Source organism: Anolis sagrei, chromosome 8 (assembly GCF_037176765.1).
Source record: "Anolis sagrei isolate rAnoSag1 chromosome 8, rAnoSag1.mat, whole genome shotgun sequence".
Lineage (NCBI taxonomy): Eukaryota > Metazoa > Chordata > Lepidosauria > Squamata > Dactyloidae > Anolis > Anolis sagrei.
This window is the reverse complement of record NC_090028.1, coordinates 9,737,226-9,754,284: the sequence shown is the minus strand read 5'-3', so window position 1 is coordinate 9,754,284 and position 17,059 is coordinate 9,737,226. Positions and strand designations below refer to the sequence as shown.

The window sequence follows — 17,059 nt, the reverse complement described above, 5'->3', positions numbered from 1 at the left end:
ACAGGCATATGGCAGGGTTGGGAGGACAATAGCTTTATAAACAAGCACCTTGGTCTCTCTATGGATGTCCCGGTCCTCAAACACTCTCTGCTTCATTTGGAGAAATGCTTCACTCGCAAAGCTCAGGCGGTGTTGAATTTCAGTGTCAATGTTGACTTTTGTGGAGAGGTGACTGCCAAGGTTGCGAAAATGACCAACATTTTCTAAAGTTACACCATTAAACTGTATTTCTGGCATTGGAGAGGGATTGGTTGGTGGCTGCTGGAAGAGCACTTGGGTTTTCTCAATGTTCAATGACAGGCTGAGCTTCTTGTATGCTTCTGCGAAGGTGTTTAGAGTGGCTTGTAGATCTTCTTCTGAATGCGCACAGAGCACATTATCATTAGCATACTGGAGTTCTATCATAGGTGTAGATATTATCCATCACATTGAGACAAAGGAGAGCCTATATATTTAAGAAAAGAACATATCGAAAGAGATTAATGCAAAACACAAGTGGAACACTCAGAATGTGTGGGCATTGTGGTGAAGTGTAAATTTTTAACTTGCAGTTATGTATAATTATAGATAGATGTTTTAAAGCAGGGGTCCCCAAACTACGGCCCACAGGCTGTATGCGGCCCGCCGAGGCCATTTCTTTGGCCTGCGCGGCCTGGCCTGGCCTGGCCACGCCCACCTGGCGCCACTCCGCCAATCACGGAAATCCTCTGCTCCGGCCGCTCTGCCTCCCAGGTGGGTCCTCTGCAGAGCAGACCGGCTGGAGCAGAGGTTGTCCGCAATAGGCGGAGCGGCGCCGGGTGGGCGTGGCCAGGGAACGCCGGCTTCCTTGGCCACGCCCATCCGGCGCTGCTCCGCCAATTGCGGAAATCCGCTACTCCGGCCGCTCTGCCTGTGTAGGAGGGAAAAGCCTCCCAGGTGGGTCCTCTGCAGACGGACACCCTCTGATCCGGCCGCTCTGCTCTCTGCGGCCATGAGGCGCCTCCCGCTCCACTCCCAGCCGTGCTGGGAGAACAAGCCCCCGCAGCGCCGCAGGTGAACTACAACTCCAAAACTCAAGGTCAATGCCCACTAAACCAAGTATTTTCTGTTGTTCATGGGAGTTCTGTGTACCAAGACTTGTTCAATTCCATCATTGGTGGAGTTCAGAATGCTCTTTGATGGCAGGTGAACTATAAATCCCAGCAACTACAACTCCCAAATGTCAAGATTCTATTTTCCCCAAACTCCACCAGTGTTCAAATTTGGGCATATTGAGTACTTGTGCCAAGTTTGATTCCAATCCATCATTGTTTGAGTCCACAATGATCTCTGAATGTAGGTGAACTACAACTCCAAAACGAAAGGACACTGCCCACCAAACCCTTCCAGTATTTTCAGTTGGTTAGGGGAGGCCTGTGTGCCAAGTTTGGTTCAATTCCATCATTGGTGCGGTTCAGAATGGTCTTTGATTGTAGATGAACTTTAAATCCCAGCAACTACAACTCCCAAATGACAAAATCAATTTTTTGAGTGAAGGACATACATTGGGTTGTTAGGTGTCTTGTGTCCAAAATTGGTGTCAATTCGTCCAGTGTTTTTTGAGTTCTGTTAATCCCACAAACAAACATTACATTTTTATTTATATAGAAGTGTGGGTTTTTGTTTTTTGATTTTTTGGGGGTTTTTTGCACTGCAAATAATATATGTGCAGAGTGCATAGGAATTCATTCATATATTTTTTTCAAACTATAATCCGGCCCTCCAACAGTTTGCGGGACTGTGACCTGGCCCTCCGTTCAAATAGTTTGGGGACCCCTGTTTTAAAGGGTAAGTATTTAAAGTTGCATAACTAAGGGGGATGGTAGCCAGCTCAGCTCATGTTGAGCTGGGTTACCATGGAAACAGAGGCGGAGCAAACTGCCACGTGGCAGGTCAGCCATTTTAAAACAGTTAGTCTGTAGTCAGCGAGCTACAGGAGAGGCTGGTTCTAGTATGTGTTGAGAACCAGTGGGTTGGTGTACAGTCTCTGAACTGTAGGAAAGGCTGATTCCATAGTAGTGAGAATCAGGGAGGTTTTGGCTTTTAGCCTGAGTAGTTTAAATAAGTCGAGTTGACATTTATATTAATAGTGTGTGTATGGGAGAAAGGGTGAGAGAAACCCAGTGAGGATCTTTATTGCAACAGAAACATCACAAAGGAAGTATAAGCTTGTAACTGAAGTAATCTATTAAGGGAAGAAACACAGTTTGAAGAAAAATAAGTTGGAAACCTGTTTAGTGGAAGGAAGAGTCCTTTCCAGAGTTGTTTAAGGAATGTTATAAATGTAACCTTTGAAGATATGTGCCTCTAAGAGTAAGATACATTGAAACCATCAAGCTCCTTCTACATTTCAATAAACTTGTTACTGTTTTTCCTAAAGCTCTGTCTCTGTTACAATTCCTTTCCGAGTTAAGTCACACTCAGGGGCGGCTCAACCCATTACGCAAAGTAAGCATTTTCAGTATAGTTGATTTTGCCCAGGGGCACTCTTGAGGCGCTCTTGGGACAAAATAGATCTTGACATATGCGAGTTGTAGTTACTGGGATGTATAGTTCACCTACAATCAAAGAGCATTCTGAACTCCACCAATGATGGAATTGGACCAAATATGGCACACAGAACTACCACGACAAACAGAAAATATATATCAGTGATTGGCGGGGGGGGGGGGGGGGGCAAATACTGTTTGCTTACAGTTGAAAATTACCTAGGGCCGCCTGGTCACGCTACACAAAAGAAAGACTAAATCAATATTACTAGCTATTAGCTATGCTATCAAATTAATAAACCCTTATAAATTGGTGGCTCCTTTACAAACTCTTTACAGCATCCATATGTGCTTCTAACAAATGTCTGGACTAGTCCTCAAAAGCAGTTGTTAGAACTTTTGCACTTCTGGTCAGGCTTCTTTTCTTATCCAATATAGTCCATATTTGGGTTTTCCAAATGCAGCAAGGCACCATCACAGAAAGGAAATGGCCTTCAGGACAGATTTCTGTATAGCATCTTTGTTCCCCAGCCAATTGTTTCTGATATCTCATATCCAAAGTGTATCTTGGATCACACATGTACATTCATTCATTCGCTTACGGCTCTTCATTACCTCATGAACCAGGCCACACCAGAGCTCCCTGTCGGCCGTCACCACCCCCAGCTCCTTCAAGGTCAAGCCAGTCACTTAGAATCATAGAATCAAAGAGTTGGAGGAGACCTCCTGGGCCATCCAGTCCAACCCCCTGCCAAGAAGCAGGAATATTGCATTCAAATCACCCCCAACAGATGGCCATCTAGCCTCTGTTTAAAAGCTTCCAAAGAAGGAGCCTCCACCACACTTCGGGGCAGAGAGTTCCACTGCTGAACGGCTCTCACTGTCAGGAAGTTCTTCCTCATGTTCAGATGGAATCTCCTCTCTTGTAGTTTGAAGCCATTGTTCCGCATCCTAATCTCCATGGAAGCAGTAAACAAGCTTGCTCCCTCCTCCCTGTGGCTTCCTCTCACATATTTATACATGGCTATCATATCTCCTCTCATCCTTCTCTTCTTCAGGCTAAACATGCCCAGTTCCTTAAGCCACTCCTCACAGGGCTTGTTCTCCAGACACTTGATCATTTGAGTCGCCCTCCTCTGGATACATTCCAGCTTGTCAATCTCTCTCTTGAATTGTGGTGCCCAGAATTGGGCATAATATTCCAGGTGTGGTCTAACCAAGGCGGAATAGAGCATGGGTAGCATTACTTCCCTGGATCTAGACACTAGGCTCCTATTGATGCAGGCCACTTCAAGGATGCCATCCATCCATCTTACCCTTGGTCGGCCCCTCTTCCTTTTTCCTTCCATTTTCCCCAAATACACATTTCATCGGAAGTAAGACTAGTTTGCTCCTCTCAATTAAAAAGACCTGTCGCAAATCAATTTGTCCCAGTTTTCTTTTCCTCTCCATTTTAATCCTGTCTCAATCCACTCACTGTTTCCATATACTCAGCCATCCTTTATCCTTAGTCATCTTGAGCGCACACGTAATGGCTGTTGTGTAAGTATATATCTGACTCTGTGTGTGTGGATAGACACACAGAGTCAGATATATACTTACACAGCAGCCATTATTAAAAACACTGCTCAACGCATATTCAGTTTATACACATTAATGCTGAAAATTTAGAGTTTTTCTAAGTCCTGTGGATGCCTAGGGACACCTGGCAAGTTTCGCTAACCATGGATAATGAATCAGGAATCAGGAACTGAGAATCTCACCAGGCTGAAAGCAAACAACATAGACTTTATTCAATTTGCGCTAAAGGGACACTTCTACAGTATGGATGCTTGAAGAGTACAAGTGTGAAAGGATAATAATAATCAGACATTTTTATACATATAAGTTTCCATTCACCACCATTGTTCAGTATAAAAACTCTCTTTCTTACTCCTAAATGGCCAGTGGATCCAAGCTGGTGTGTACCCTGATCGGGGATCTCCTCCTGGCTGGGCAGGGAAGCCCTGAGGATTCCAGTGGACTGGCGAAGGTGGTCTGAGGGAGTGGGGAGACTCCAGAGGCTGTGCCAGCTCCTGGGTGGGTGGCATTGGAATGTGAAAAACAAAGAGATGCCCAAAAGCTGATCTGACAGGGTTATGCAGAGAGAACACAATGGGAGTTGTCCCAGACATCTCCCCATGTCAGGGGACAAAGGAAGAGTCCTGGACTCAATGGGGGCTCTGTGTGCCAAGTCACAGCGGTCTCAGAAAGTGAGTGATGGTACTGCAAGTCCCATCATCCATGGTCCATCCTCCTCCAAACTGCAGTAAGATGTAGAGTAGGTCATGGGGGCTCTATGTGCCAAGTTTGGTCGTTATTGGTAATTGGATGAATGTTGCTGTGGTCTCAGGAAGTGAGTGAAGGAACTGCAAGTTCCATCATCCATGGCCCGTCCTCCTCCGAACAGCAACAGGATGTAGAATGGGTCATGGGGTCTCTGTGTGCCATGTTTGGTCTTGATCAGTCATTGCATGAGGGTCACACCAGTTTCGGGAAGGGAGTGAAGGTATTGCAAATCCCATCATCTGTGGTCCATCCTCTTCCAAACTGACCCAGGATGTAGAGTTGGTCATGGGGCTTTGTGTGCCAAGTTTGGTCTTGATCAGTCATTGGATGAAGGTTTTAGTGGTTTCGGGAAGTGAGATGAGATATTTGAAGTCCCATCATTCATGGTCCGCCCTCCTCCAAACTGCAGTAGGATGTAGAGTGGGTCATAGGGGTTCTGTGTGCCAAGTTTGTTCTTTACCGGTCTTTGTTGGGGGCTGCAGTGGTCTGTGGGAACCAAAGGGTTTGAAAATACTAAAAATCCCATCGTCCATTGTCCATCCTCCTTCAAACTTCACCAGGCCATGGGGGTTATGTGTGCCAGGTTTGGTCTTCATCAGTCATTGGATGAGTGTTGAAAGTATTTCGGGAAGTGAGTGGAGGTACTTAAAGTCCAATCATCCATGATCTGCCTTCCTCCAAACTGCAGTAGAATGTAGAGTGGGTCATGGGGGCTCTGTGTGCCAGGTTTGGTCTTTATCTGACTTTGTTGGGGACCGCAGTGGTCTGTGGGAACCAAAGGGTTGGAAAGTACTACAAATCCCATCATCCTTTGTCCATCATCGCCCCAAACCTCACCAGGACGTAAAGGGGGTCATGGGGGTTATGTGTGCCAAGTGTGGTCCAGGTCCGTCCCTCAGACCCTTACCTCTCCTCTCTCTTCCACCTCAGAATGTTGAGGCTGGCCAATCAGAGATCATATGCAAATTGTACTGCAGTGGCAACCAATCAGATAGCTGCCACAGCCTCAGGCCTTTATCTCTCCTCTCTCTGTCACCTCAGAATGTTGGAACGTTGAGCCTGGCCAATCAGAGACTATATGCAAATAATACCACAGTGGCAACCAATCAGAAAGCTGCCACATACACGTCCTCCGCATACATACATACATACATATATATAGACTAGCTTGGGGACCAGCCGCTGCCCGGGTGATTTGAGAAAGGCATTGTTTGTTTGTACTCTAAATCCGATGTTGGCTGCGTTCAGTGGGTGCAGGTGAAGTATAGCTCTATGGTCTATCCTCTAAACGACGCCAAAATGTAGAATGGGTCATGCTGGCTCAGGGTGCCAAGTTAGGTCTTGATCAGCCATAGGTGTGGGTTGCAATGGTCTTAGGAGGTGAGTGAAGCTACTGTAAGTCCTATCATCCATGTTCCATAGGCCCACAAACCCCACCCAGACATATAGTGGGTCATGAGGGCTCTGTGTGCCATGTTTGCTCTTGATCAGTCATTGGTGTGGGTTGCAGTGGTCTCTGGAAGTGACTGAAAGTACTGCAAGTCCCATCATTCATGGTCCAACCTCTTCCCAACTGCAGCAGAATGTGGAGTGAGCCATAGTGGGCTCTGTGTGCCAAGTTTCGTTCTTATTGGTTATTGATGATGGTCGCAGTGTTCTCTGGAATTGAGTGAAGGTACTGTAAGTCCCATCATCCATGGTCCATGCTCCCCAAAACCACATCAGGATGTAGAGTGGGTCATGGGGTCTCTGTTTACCAAGTTTGGTCTTTATAGGTCTTTGTTGGGGGCCACGCTGGTCTGTGGGAACCAAACCATTTGAAAGTACTACAAATCCCATCATCTGTTGTCCGTCCTCCCCCAAACCGCACCAGGGCATAAAGGGGGTCATGGGGGTTATGTGTGCAAAGTTTGGTCCTGCTCTGTCATTTGTGGGGGGTCGTACCGGCCTGCGGAAGTATCAGCTAATCAGAATGCTGCCACATACCCACATACAAACATACAAACATTCACTTTTATTATATACATAGACATAGATATAGATATAGACTAGCTTGGGGACCCGGCGGTGCCCGGGTTATTTGAAAAAGGCACTGTGTGCCAAGGTTGGTCTTTATCAGTTATTTATGTGGCTCACAAAGGTCTCAGGAAGTCCTCCTCCAGAAAGCACCCGGATGTAGAGTGGGCCATGGGGGCTCTGTGTGCCAAGTTTGATCTTGATCAGTCATTGGATGAGGGTTGTAGCAGTCTCGGGAAGTGTGTGGAGGTACTTCAAGTCCCATAATCTGTGGTCCATCTTCCTCCAAACAGCGCCAGGGTGTAGAGTGGGTCATGGGGGCTCTGTGTGCTAAGTTTGGTCCTGATCAGTCATTGGATGACGGTCACAGGGGTCTCAGGAAGTGAGTGAAGGTTCTTCAAATCCCATCATCCGTGGTCCATCCCCCTCCAAACTGCACCAGGATATAGAGTGAGTCATGGGGGCTGTGTGTTCCAAGTTTGGTCTTGATCAGTCATTGGATCAGGGTCGCAACAGTCTTGGGAAGTGAGTAGAGTTACTTCAAGTCCCATCATCCGTGGTCCATCATCCTCTAAACTGCAGCAGGATGTAGAATGGGTCATGGGGGCTCTGTGTGCCAAGTTCTTGTGTTTTCCCTATTTGCTGGCATATGGCATGCATCACCTTGACAGGATCATCTTTCAAGATGATTGTGCCTATATGCATGACAAAATATAATGCTTGTATCAATGTCATATCACGGGAATTAATCTCTTCCTGGTTGTGTCCAGATGATGCTCATTGGCTTTATGGCTCCAATTTAACCCAAGTTTGAATGGAATAGTACTTATTGCAGAACAGGGAGTTACTCGGAAGTAAACAGACCAACTCTACAATGTCCTTACTTGTTGACTAATTGTTCTACCTACATTTCCCTGTGCAAGCCTTTAAAAAGTAGCTTTATTCAACATTGGGCATTCATATCAAACAGCCAACATGTTGTATAATCGTATTATCCTCTCCATCCTCCTTCCTGTGGGATTTCTGGTCCTCTGGTTTGGACCATTGCATGCCGATGATGGTAAGAGCGCCATTTTTTGTTAGCTTTGAATGCCTCTGTTTAACATTTGTCTCCCTTGCAAAATAGCCGAGAATGGAATAGAAAAGGGAAAATGGAATATCGTGCTAGGTTGATGGCAAAAACGGGTTGTCATTCAGCTCTGACCTGTGAAACCAAATCTACAGTCCCCATTTTATGCAGTTGGCCATGTTTTACGACAGTTCTCACCATAGGTTATTGGGTACTGTTTTGAGCTTGAATTATATATATATATATATATATATATATATATATATATATGCTCTGTCCATAATGAGTACCTTAAAAACAAAAAAAAACTACGAGGCCAAATGACCCCAAATTTGGCAACAAAACTCACAATCCAAGAAGTGACCATCACTGAAAAAACCCACAAAAACTCCTCTTTTTTAAAATTTATTTACAGCTTTTATATTCCGCCCTTCTCCTCACCCCGCAGGGGACTCAGGGCGGATTACAGTGTACACATATATATGGCAAACATTCAATGCCAATTTTTGACATACAAACATATACAGACATACACAGAGGCTATTTAACTTTTTCTGGCCACCAGGGGAGCTGTCGCTTTCATCGTCCATCTGCGACGCTGATGAAGCACTTCCACATTCCCCGCATGCTTCCTTGCTGGAATGCTTTGTTGGAATCTTCTTTATGGCCTCATAAATCAGTTAATTTAGTCTCCCCACACTTTAAGGTGGTACCTTATTTTCCTACTTGACAGATGCAACTGTCTTTAGGGTTGCAAAGGTCGACAACAGGCTACACACAATTGGTTGGAAACCCACTCCAACCCAGGCTGGCTTCGAACTCATGACCTTTTTGGTCAGAGTGATCTTAATGCAGCTGACACTCAGCCAGCTGCGCCACAATCCCGGTGCTTTAATTTCAAAAAAGGAAGAAGACAACACACCTCCCCTGCCCACCTCCCCCTCACGCTGAGGACACGGAATGAGGGTTCCAAAGCAGCAGCGGCAATGGTTGCTGCTCCCTGCATGTCTCTCGGTCCCTAACTAACACTAAGGCAAGGGATGAAAGGGCCGAGGCTGAGGAGGAGGAGGAGGAGGAGGAGGGAGATTGGGGAGGAAAGGAAAAAAGAGGGAGGTGGGCCACACTCTGTGCACACACTCTGACTCTCTGTCTCCCACACACACACTCCCACAACACAAGGGAAGGAGGAAGTTGCCTTAATGGGGGTAATAGGGACACACAAAACTGACATTGCTTGGAAAGGAGCCCCAAAGACCATCCAGCCCAACCTCATTTGGCAGTAAAGGAAGACAACATCAAAGCCCTCACAACAGATGGCCAACCAGTTGGAAGGGAGCTCTAAAGGCCATCCAGTCCAACCCCCTCCTTCACTCCCTTTCTCTACTTCCCTTCCTTTTCCTTCCTTTACTTCTTTCCCTCCTTCCCTCCCCTCCTTCCTTTCCCTCCTTCTTCCCTTCCTTTCCTTTTCTCCCTCCCTCCTCCCTCCCTCCCTCCCTTTCTTTCCTTCCCTCCCTTTCCTTCACTCCCATAATAATAATAATAATAATAATAATAATAATCCTTTATTTGTACCCCGCTACCATCTCCTGAAGGACTCGGTGCGGCTTACAAGAGGCCGAGCCCAAATACAATAGTAAAACAATAACAACAACAACTGCAAATAACTCAAAAAACAAAGCAATAACATTAGCAACACACAATGACGCAATTAAAAACAATGGCAGGGCCAAATGTCATGAAAAGTTAAAAAGTGCTGGGCGTGACCAGGTGGGGTGTTTGGAGGGGGGCGGGCATATAGCAATCCTAGATCTCTGATAAAGTGCGTTGGGTCATAATGCTAGGAGTTTCCTTATTCTAGAAATGCACACTGGAACAACCATGTCTTCAAGCTCCTCCTAAAGATTGCTAGCGACGGGGCCTGCCTGATGTCTTTAGGGAGAGAGTTCCAGAGTCGAGGGGCCACCACCGAGAAAGCCCTTCCCTTCCTCCGTTTCTTTCCTTCCTTTTTCTCCTCCCCTCGCCAGCTTCATCCCCCTTTATTAAAGCTACAGTGTAGATGCACCCAAAATCACCCCTTCCACACTGCCATGTAAAATCCAGATTATCTACTTAGGACTGGATTATATGGCAGTGTAGACACACACACACACACACACATATGGATGGATGTTGGATCACTGGTTGGTGTGTGTGTGTGTAATTGTACCTGTTGACGGAAGTCATAAAATAAAATTAAAATTAAAATCCTTTCTAATGTATGCCAGCTGTATTAATTTCATAGGGTTTTCTGTGGGAAGAATTACTCAGGGGGAGTTTGGCATCACCCTCCTCCTGAATATAGGCTGCTGAATATTGGCTGTCTTCCATAGCAAATGAGTTCTGGTGCCATCAAGGTATTTAAATGTGGTAAGTCACAGAATAGCACCCTCAAACATGCAGAATAATCACAGGATGTCTTAAACCTACACCGGTTGATAAACTCTACAAGCCAGCTGGCATTGCTCCCCATTGTGCGATGGGAAGTTGCTGCTAAATGTGAGAGAAATAAGGTTGAACACTGTGAAAGCCACCCAAAGCAGGTGAATACAACATTGAACGAAACGTGCAGAATAATCACAGGATATCTTAAACCTACACCTGTTGATAGATATTAAAAGCTAGCATTGCCTCCCCCCCCCCCCCCCGATGTACAATGGGAAGTTGTTGTCAGCTGTGAGAGAAATAAGGTTGAAGACTGTGAAAGCCACCCACTGCATAGCTATCAGCCTCCTCCCAGCAGACTCAAATCAAGGAAAAGCTTTATGAGAACTACCACTTCTCTTGGCACCCCCCAGCAACAGCAAGAGTACCCCTCTGGGCAGCTAAACCAGGAAATCCCAACTGGATGGCCACCCACAAGCGAGGGTCTTCCTCCAGGGGCAAACCAAGAATGGGCAACTTGGAAGTCCCTGAACAGACTCAGAAGCAGAGTGGGCAGATCAAAAGACAACCTGGCCAAATGGCACTACCTAAAAGAATCCCATACCTTGTGTGACTGTGGAGCAGAACAGACAACTCTGATGCAACTCAGAGTAAGCTTCACCTTGCTTCCAAACACCACCACACAAGAGCTGTAGTTTTATAGTTTATTGAGGAAAAAATCCAAGTCAAAATAAAGAATAAGCATTGCAAAGTTCCAAACATTTAGGTTAAATGCAGAATATAGTTCCAAAGATCTTCAGGTAAAAACAAGAGACAGAACCTTATAGGCAAAGTTCAAAACAGAGTCCAAGGTACAAGCAATAAAACAATTGCCCCAGTATCACAATGCAAGAAATCCCAAACATGCTGCTTTCCAGGCTAAGGTTATTCCATGAAGCTTTCAGGCTCATAAGCTACATTGAACTGACACTTTCCCTTATTTGCAAGAAGCCTAAATACCTTTCTAACATGAAAACATTATACTCTCACCAACATGAAAGCATTGCGATGACCTTGGCCCGAGCTGGCTTCCTGTCTGCCGGCCAGGTGAGAACTCCGCCTGACCCTCAAATCAAGACGAGTCTGCCGGGTCAGGTCACTATCAAGGCTTTCTGCACTTTCAGTATCAGCGTGGGAAGGAGGCAAAAGCCTCCCCACCTGTTTGCTATCTCCTTCCTTAAAATTCTTTTCTTTTGAGATCTGCTGTTGACTCTCCACTGTCTGTGGGAGCCTCAGAAAAAGACCTAGAAGCAGGCCCAGAGATCTGAGGCACAGAAAAAGAGCCAGGAATCTGAATCCCATCATCCTCATAATCAGGGAACATCTCAGCCACAACATACTCCACATCTGTATGCTTGTCCACTATGCCCTGCCTCATGTACCAAGGAAGAATTGTTGGAGGCTACAGACAATGCTGTTGCTTTCGCCCGTTTTTGGTCAAAAGATATTTAGCCACCTACACTCCTTCTATTTTTATAAGTTTTATACTAACTTATGCAATGCTTTTGATACGAAATAAATAAATCCCATACTCTTCCACTCTCTGAAGAAGGCTGTTGTGCATGGTAATTTACATGGAAATAAATTATTTAGACGTGAAGGTGCCGTCATATTCCTTTCCCCTTTCCTCTTCTCGTGAGATGCAGTTTTCTACTGCTGTAATCGACTGTTGAACTTGTCCAAGTTGTGGCTTTCCTTTCTCTGCTTTCTAGACCAGTCCTATTTGTACAGATGCACACTTCCGAAAAAAAATGGACGTTGCAGCGGATCCTTTCCTCGTTTTTACTTTAACTTCAAAACTAAGAAATGTGAGGAATTCCTTTATGGTGGCTGCGGAGGCAATAAAAATAACTTTTTAACACAGGATGAATGCTTTTCAAAGTGTGAAGGTAAGAAAAAAATAAATCATCCCCAGGTTTTGTTGTTCATGGCTAAAGGTCTCTATCCTGGCCTACGTTGCATAATATTATGCATATTTACGAACTCATCTGACAGGGTGAGATCAGTGTCCTAGGATGCCTCGCAACTCCAGGAATTTTTGGTAGACACATTATCTAGATTCAGCGCAGTCTGGCTTTAGGCCGAGACATGGTACTGAGACAGCCTTGGTCGCCTTAGGTGGTTATCTAAGCCGGGAGCTGGACAGGGGGAGTGTGTCCCTATTATTATTATTATTATTATTATTATTATTATTTAGGGCTTTTATATTCTGTCCTTTCTCAACCTCCACAGAGGGACTCAGGATGGCTAACAAAGTGGCACCCCATGGAGCCCACATCAAAACATAAATATACAATTAATAATAATATAATATAATAATAATCCTTCGTTAAAATTCTTTTCTTCTGAGAACCGCTGTGTTGTTGTCTCTCCACTGTCTGTGGGAGCCTCAGAAAAAGACCTAGAAGCAGGCCCAGAGATCTGAGGCACAGAAAAAGAGCCAGGAATCTGAATCCCATCATCCTCATAATCAGGGAACATCTCAGCCATAACACACTCCACATTTGTATGCTTGTCCACTATGCCCTGCCTCATGTACCGAGGAAGAATTGTTGGAGGCTACAGACAATGCCATTGCTGTTGCCTGTTTTTGGTCAAAAGATATTTAGCCACCTGTACTCCTTCTATTTTTATCAGTTTTATACTAATTTATGCAATGCTTTTGATACGAAATAAATAAATGCCATACTCTTCCACTCTTTGAAGAAGGCTGTTGTGCATGGTAATTGACATGGAAATTAATTATTTAGACGTGAAGGTGCCATCATATTCCTTTCCCCTTTCCTCTTCTCGTGAGATGCAGTTTTCTAGTGCTGTAATCGACTGTTGAACTTGTATAAGTTGTGGCTTTCCTTTCTCTGCTTTCTAGACCAATCCTATTTGTACAGATGCACACTTCCAAAAATAACTGGACCTTGTAGAGCAGCCTTTTCTCGTTTTTACTTTAACCACAAAAGTCAGAAATGTGAGGAATTCCTTTATGGTGGCTGCAGAGGCAATGAAAATAACTTTTTAACACAGCAGGAATGCTTTGAAAAGTGTGAAGGTAAGACAAAAATAAATCATCCCCAGGTTTTGTTGTTCATGGCTAAAGGTCTCTATCCTGGCCTACGTTGCATAATATTATGCATATTTACGAACTCATCTGACAGGGTGAAATCAGTGTCCTAGGATGCCTCGCAACTCCAGGAATTTTTGGTAGACACTGATTATCCAGATCCGGCGCAGTCTGGCTTTAGGCCGAGACATGGTACTGAGACAGCCTTGGTCGCCTTAGGTGGTTATCTAAGCCGGGAGCTGGACGGGGGGAGTGTGTCCCTATTATTATTATTATTATTATTATTATTATTATTATTATTATTATTAGGGCTTTTATATTGCGTCCTTTCTCAACCTCCACAGAGGGACTCAGGATGGCTAACAAAGTGGCACCCCATGGAGCCCACGTCAAAACATAAATATACAATTATTAATAATAATAATAATAATCCTTTATTTGTACCCCGCTACCATCTCCTGAAGGACTCGGTGCGGCTTACAAGAGGCTGAGCCCAAATACAATAGTAAAACAATAACAACAACAACTGCAAATAACTCAACAAACAAAGCAATAACATTAGCAACACACAATGACGCAATTAAAAACAATGGCAGGGCCAAATGTAATGAAAAGTTAAAAAGTGCTGGGCGTGACCAGGTGGGGTGTTTGGAGGGGGGCGGGCATATAGGAATCCTAGATCTCTGATAAAGTGCGTTGGGTCATAATGCTAGGAGTTTCCTTATTCTAGAAATGCACACTGGAACAACCATGTCTTCAAGCTCCTCCTAAAGATTGCTAGCGACGGGGCCTGCCTGATGTCTTTAGGGAGAGAGTTCCAGAGTCGAGGGGCCACCACCGAGAAAGCCCTTCCCTTCCTCCGTTTCTTTCCTTCCTTTTTCTCCTCCCCTCGCCAGCTTCATCCCCCTTTATTAAAGCTACAGTGTAGATGCACCCAAAATCACCCCTTCCACACTGCCATGTAAAATCCAGATTATCTACTTAGGACTGGATTATATGGCAGTGTAGACACACACACACACACATATGGATGGATGTTGGATCACTGGTTGGTGTGTGTGTGTGTAATTGTACCTGTTGACAGAAGTCATAAAATAAAATTAAAATTAAAATTCTTTCTAATGTATGCCAGCTGTATTAATTTCATAGGGTTTTCTGTGGGAAGAATTACTCAGGGGGAGTTTGGCATCACCCTCCTCCTGAATATAGGCTGCTGAATATTGGCTGTCTTCCATAGCAAATGAGTTCTGGTGCCATCAAGGTATTTAAATGTGGTAAGTCACAGAATAGCACCCTCAAACATGCAGAATAATCACAGGATGTCTTAAACCCACACCGGTTGATAAACTCTACAAGCTAGCTGGCATTGCTCCCCATTGTGCGATGGGAAGTTGCTGCTAAATGTGAGAGAAATAAGGTTGAACACTGTGAAAGCCACCCAAAGCAGGTGAATACAACATTGAACGAAACGTGCAGAATAATCACAGGATGTCTTAAACCTACACCTGTTGATAGATATTAAAAGCTAGCATTGCCTCCCCCCCCCCCCCCCCCGATGTACAATGGGAAGTTGTTGTCAGCTGTGAGAGAAATAAGGTTGAAGACTGTGAAAGCCACCCACTGCATAGCTATCAGCCTCCTCCCAGTAGACTCAAATCAAGGAAAAGCTTTATGAGAACTACCACTTCTCTTGGCACCCCCCAGCAACAGCAAGAGTACCCCTCTGGGCAGCTAAACCAGGAAATCCCAACTGGATGGCCCCCCACAAGCGAGGGTCTTCCTCCAGGGGCAAACCAAGAATGGGCAACTTGGAAATCCCTGAACAGACTCAGAAGCAGAGTGGGCAGATCAAAAGACAACCTGGCCAAATGGCACTACCTAAAAGAATCCCATACCTTGTGTGACTGTGGAGCAGAACAGACAACTCTGATGCAACTCAGAGTAAGCTTCACCTTGCTTCCAAACACCACCACACAAGAGCTGTAGTTTTATAGTTTATTGAGGAAAAAATCCAAGTCAAAATAAAGAATAAGCATTGCAAAGTTCCAAACATTTAGGTTAAATGCAGAATATAGTTCCAAAGATCTTCAGGTAAAAACAAGAGATAGAACCTTATAGGCAAAGTTCAAAACAGAGTCCAAGGTACAAGCAATAAAACAATTGCCCCAGTATCACAATGCAATAAATCCCAAACATGCTGCTTTCCAGGCTAAGGTTATTCCATGAAGCTTTCAGGCTCATAAGCTACATTGAACTGACACTTTCCCTTATTTGCAAGAAGCCTAAATACCTTTCTAACATGAAAACATTATGCTCTCACCAACATGAAAGCATTGCGATGACCTTGGCCCGAGCTGGCTTCCCGTCTGCTAGCCAGGCGAGAACTCCGCCTGACCCTCAAATCAAGATGGGCCTGCCGAGTCAGGTCACTATCAAGGCTTTCTGCACTTTCAGTATCAGCGTGGGAAGGAGGCAAAAGCCTCCCCACCTGTTCGCTATCTCCTTCGTTAAAATTCTTTTCTTCTGAGAACCGCTGTGTTGTTGACTCTCCACTGTCTGTGGGAGCCTCAGGAAAAGACCTAGAAGCAGGCCCAGAGATCTGAGGCACAGAAAAAGAGCAAGGAATCTGAATCCTATCATCCTCATAATCAGGGAACATCTCAGCCACAACATACTCCACATCTGTATGCTTGTCCACTATGCCCTGCCTCATGTACCAAGGAAGAATTGTTGGAGGCTACAGACAATGCTGTTGCTGTCGCCCGTTTTTGGTCAAAAGATATTTAGCCACCTACACTCCTTCTATTTTTATCAGTTTTATACTAACTTATGCAATGCTTTTGATACGAAATAAATAAATCCCATACTTTTCCACTCTCTGAAGAAGGCTGTTGTGCATGGTAATTTACATGGAAATTAATTATTTAGACGTGAAGGTGCCGTCATATTCCTTTCCCCTTTCCTCTTCTCGTGAGATGCAGTTTTCTACTGCTGTAATCTACTGTTGAACTTGTCCAAGTTGTGGCTTTCCTTTCTCTGCTTTCTAGACCAGTCCTATTTGTACAGATGCACACTTCCGAAAAAAAAAGGACGTTGCAGAGGATCCTTGCCTCGTTTTTACTTTAACTTCAAAACTAAGAAATGTGAGGAATTCCTTTATGGTGGCTGCAGAGGCAATAAAAATAACTTTTTAACACAGCAGGAATGCTTTGAAAAGTGTGAAGGTAAGACAAAAATAAATCATCCCCAGGTTTTGTTGTTCATGGCTAAAGGTCTCTATCCTGGCTTACGTTGCATAATATTATGCATATTTACGAACTCATCTGACAGGGTGAGATCAGTGTCCTAGGATGCCTCGCAACTCCAGGAATTTTTGGTAGACACTGATTATCTAGATCCGGCGCAGTCTGGCTTTAGGCCGAGACATGGTACTGAGACAGCCTTGGTCGCCTTAGGTGGTTATCTAAGCCGGGAGCTGGACGGGGGGAGTGTGTCCCTATTATTATTATTATTATTATTATTATTATTATTATTATTTAGGGCTTTTATATTCCGTCCTTTCTCAACCTCCACAGAGGGACTCAGGATGGCTAACAAAGTGGCACCCCATGGAGCCCACAT

The 17,059-nt window shown here is 44.7% G+C and overlaps 2 protein-coding genes across 2 annotated transcripts in view; both read left to right on the top strand.

Annotated features, from left to right (window-relative positions):
• Window positions 1-17,059, top strand: part of DUS2 (dihydrouridine synthase 2) — a 92,937-nt gene that overhangs the window by 32,972 nt on the left and 42,906 nt on the right. The window lies entirely within an intron of this gene.
• LOC137097575 (actinia tenebrosa protease inhibitors-like) overlaps window positions 615-17,059 on the top strand; it is a 33,629-nt gene continuing 17,184 nt past the window's right edge. The window contains exons 1-4 of the mRNA XM_067471159.1: window positions 615-732; window positions 12,027-12,269; window positions 13,250-13,426; window positions 16,486-16,662. Coding sequence (XP_067327260.1) covers window positions 615-732; window positions 12,027-12,269; window positions 13,250-13,426; window positions 16,486-16,662 — 715 coding nt within the window. The remainder of the gene's footprint in view (window positions 733-12,026; window positions 12,270-13,249; window positions 13,427-16,485; window positions 16,663-17,059) is intronic.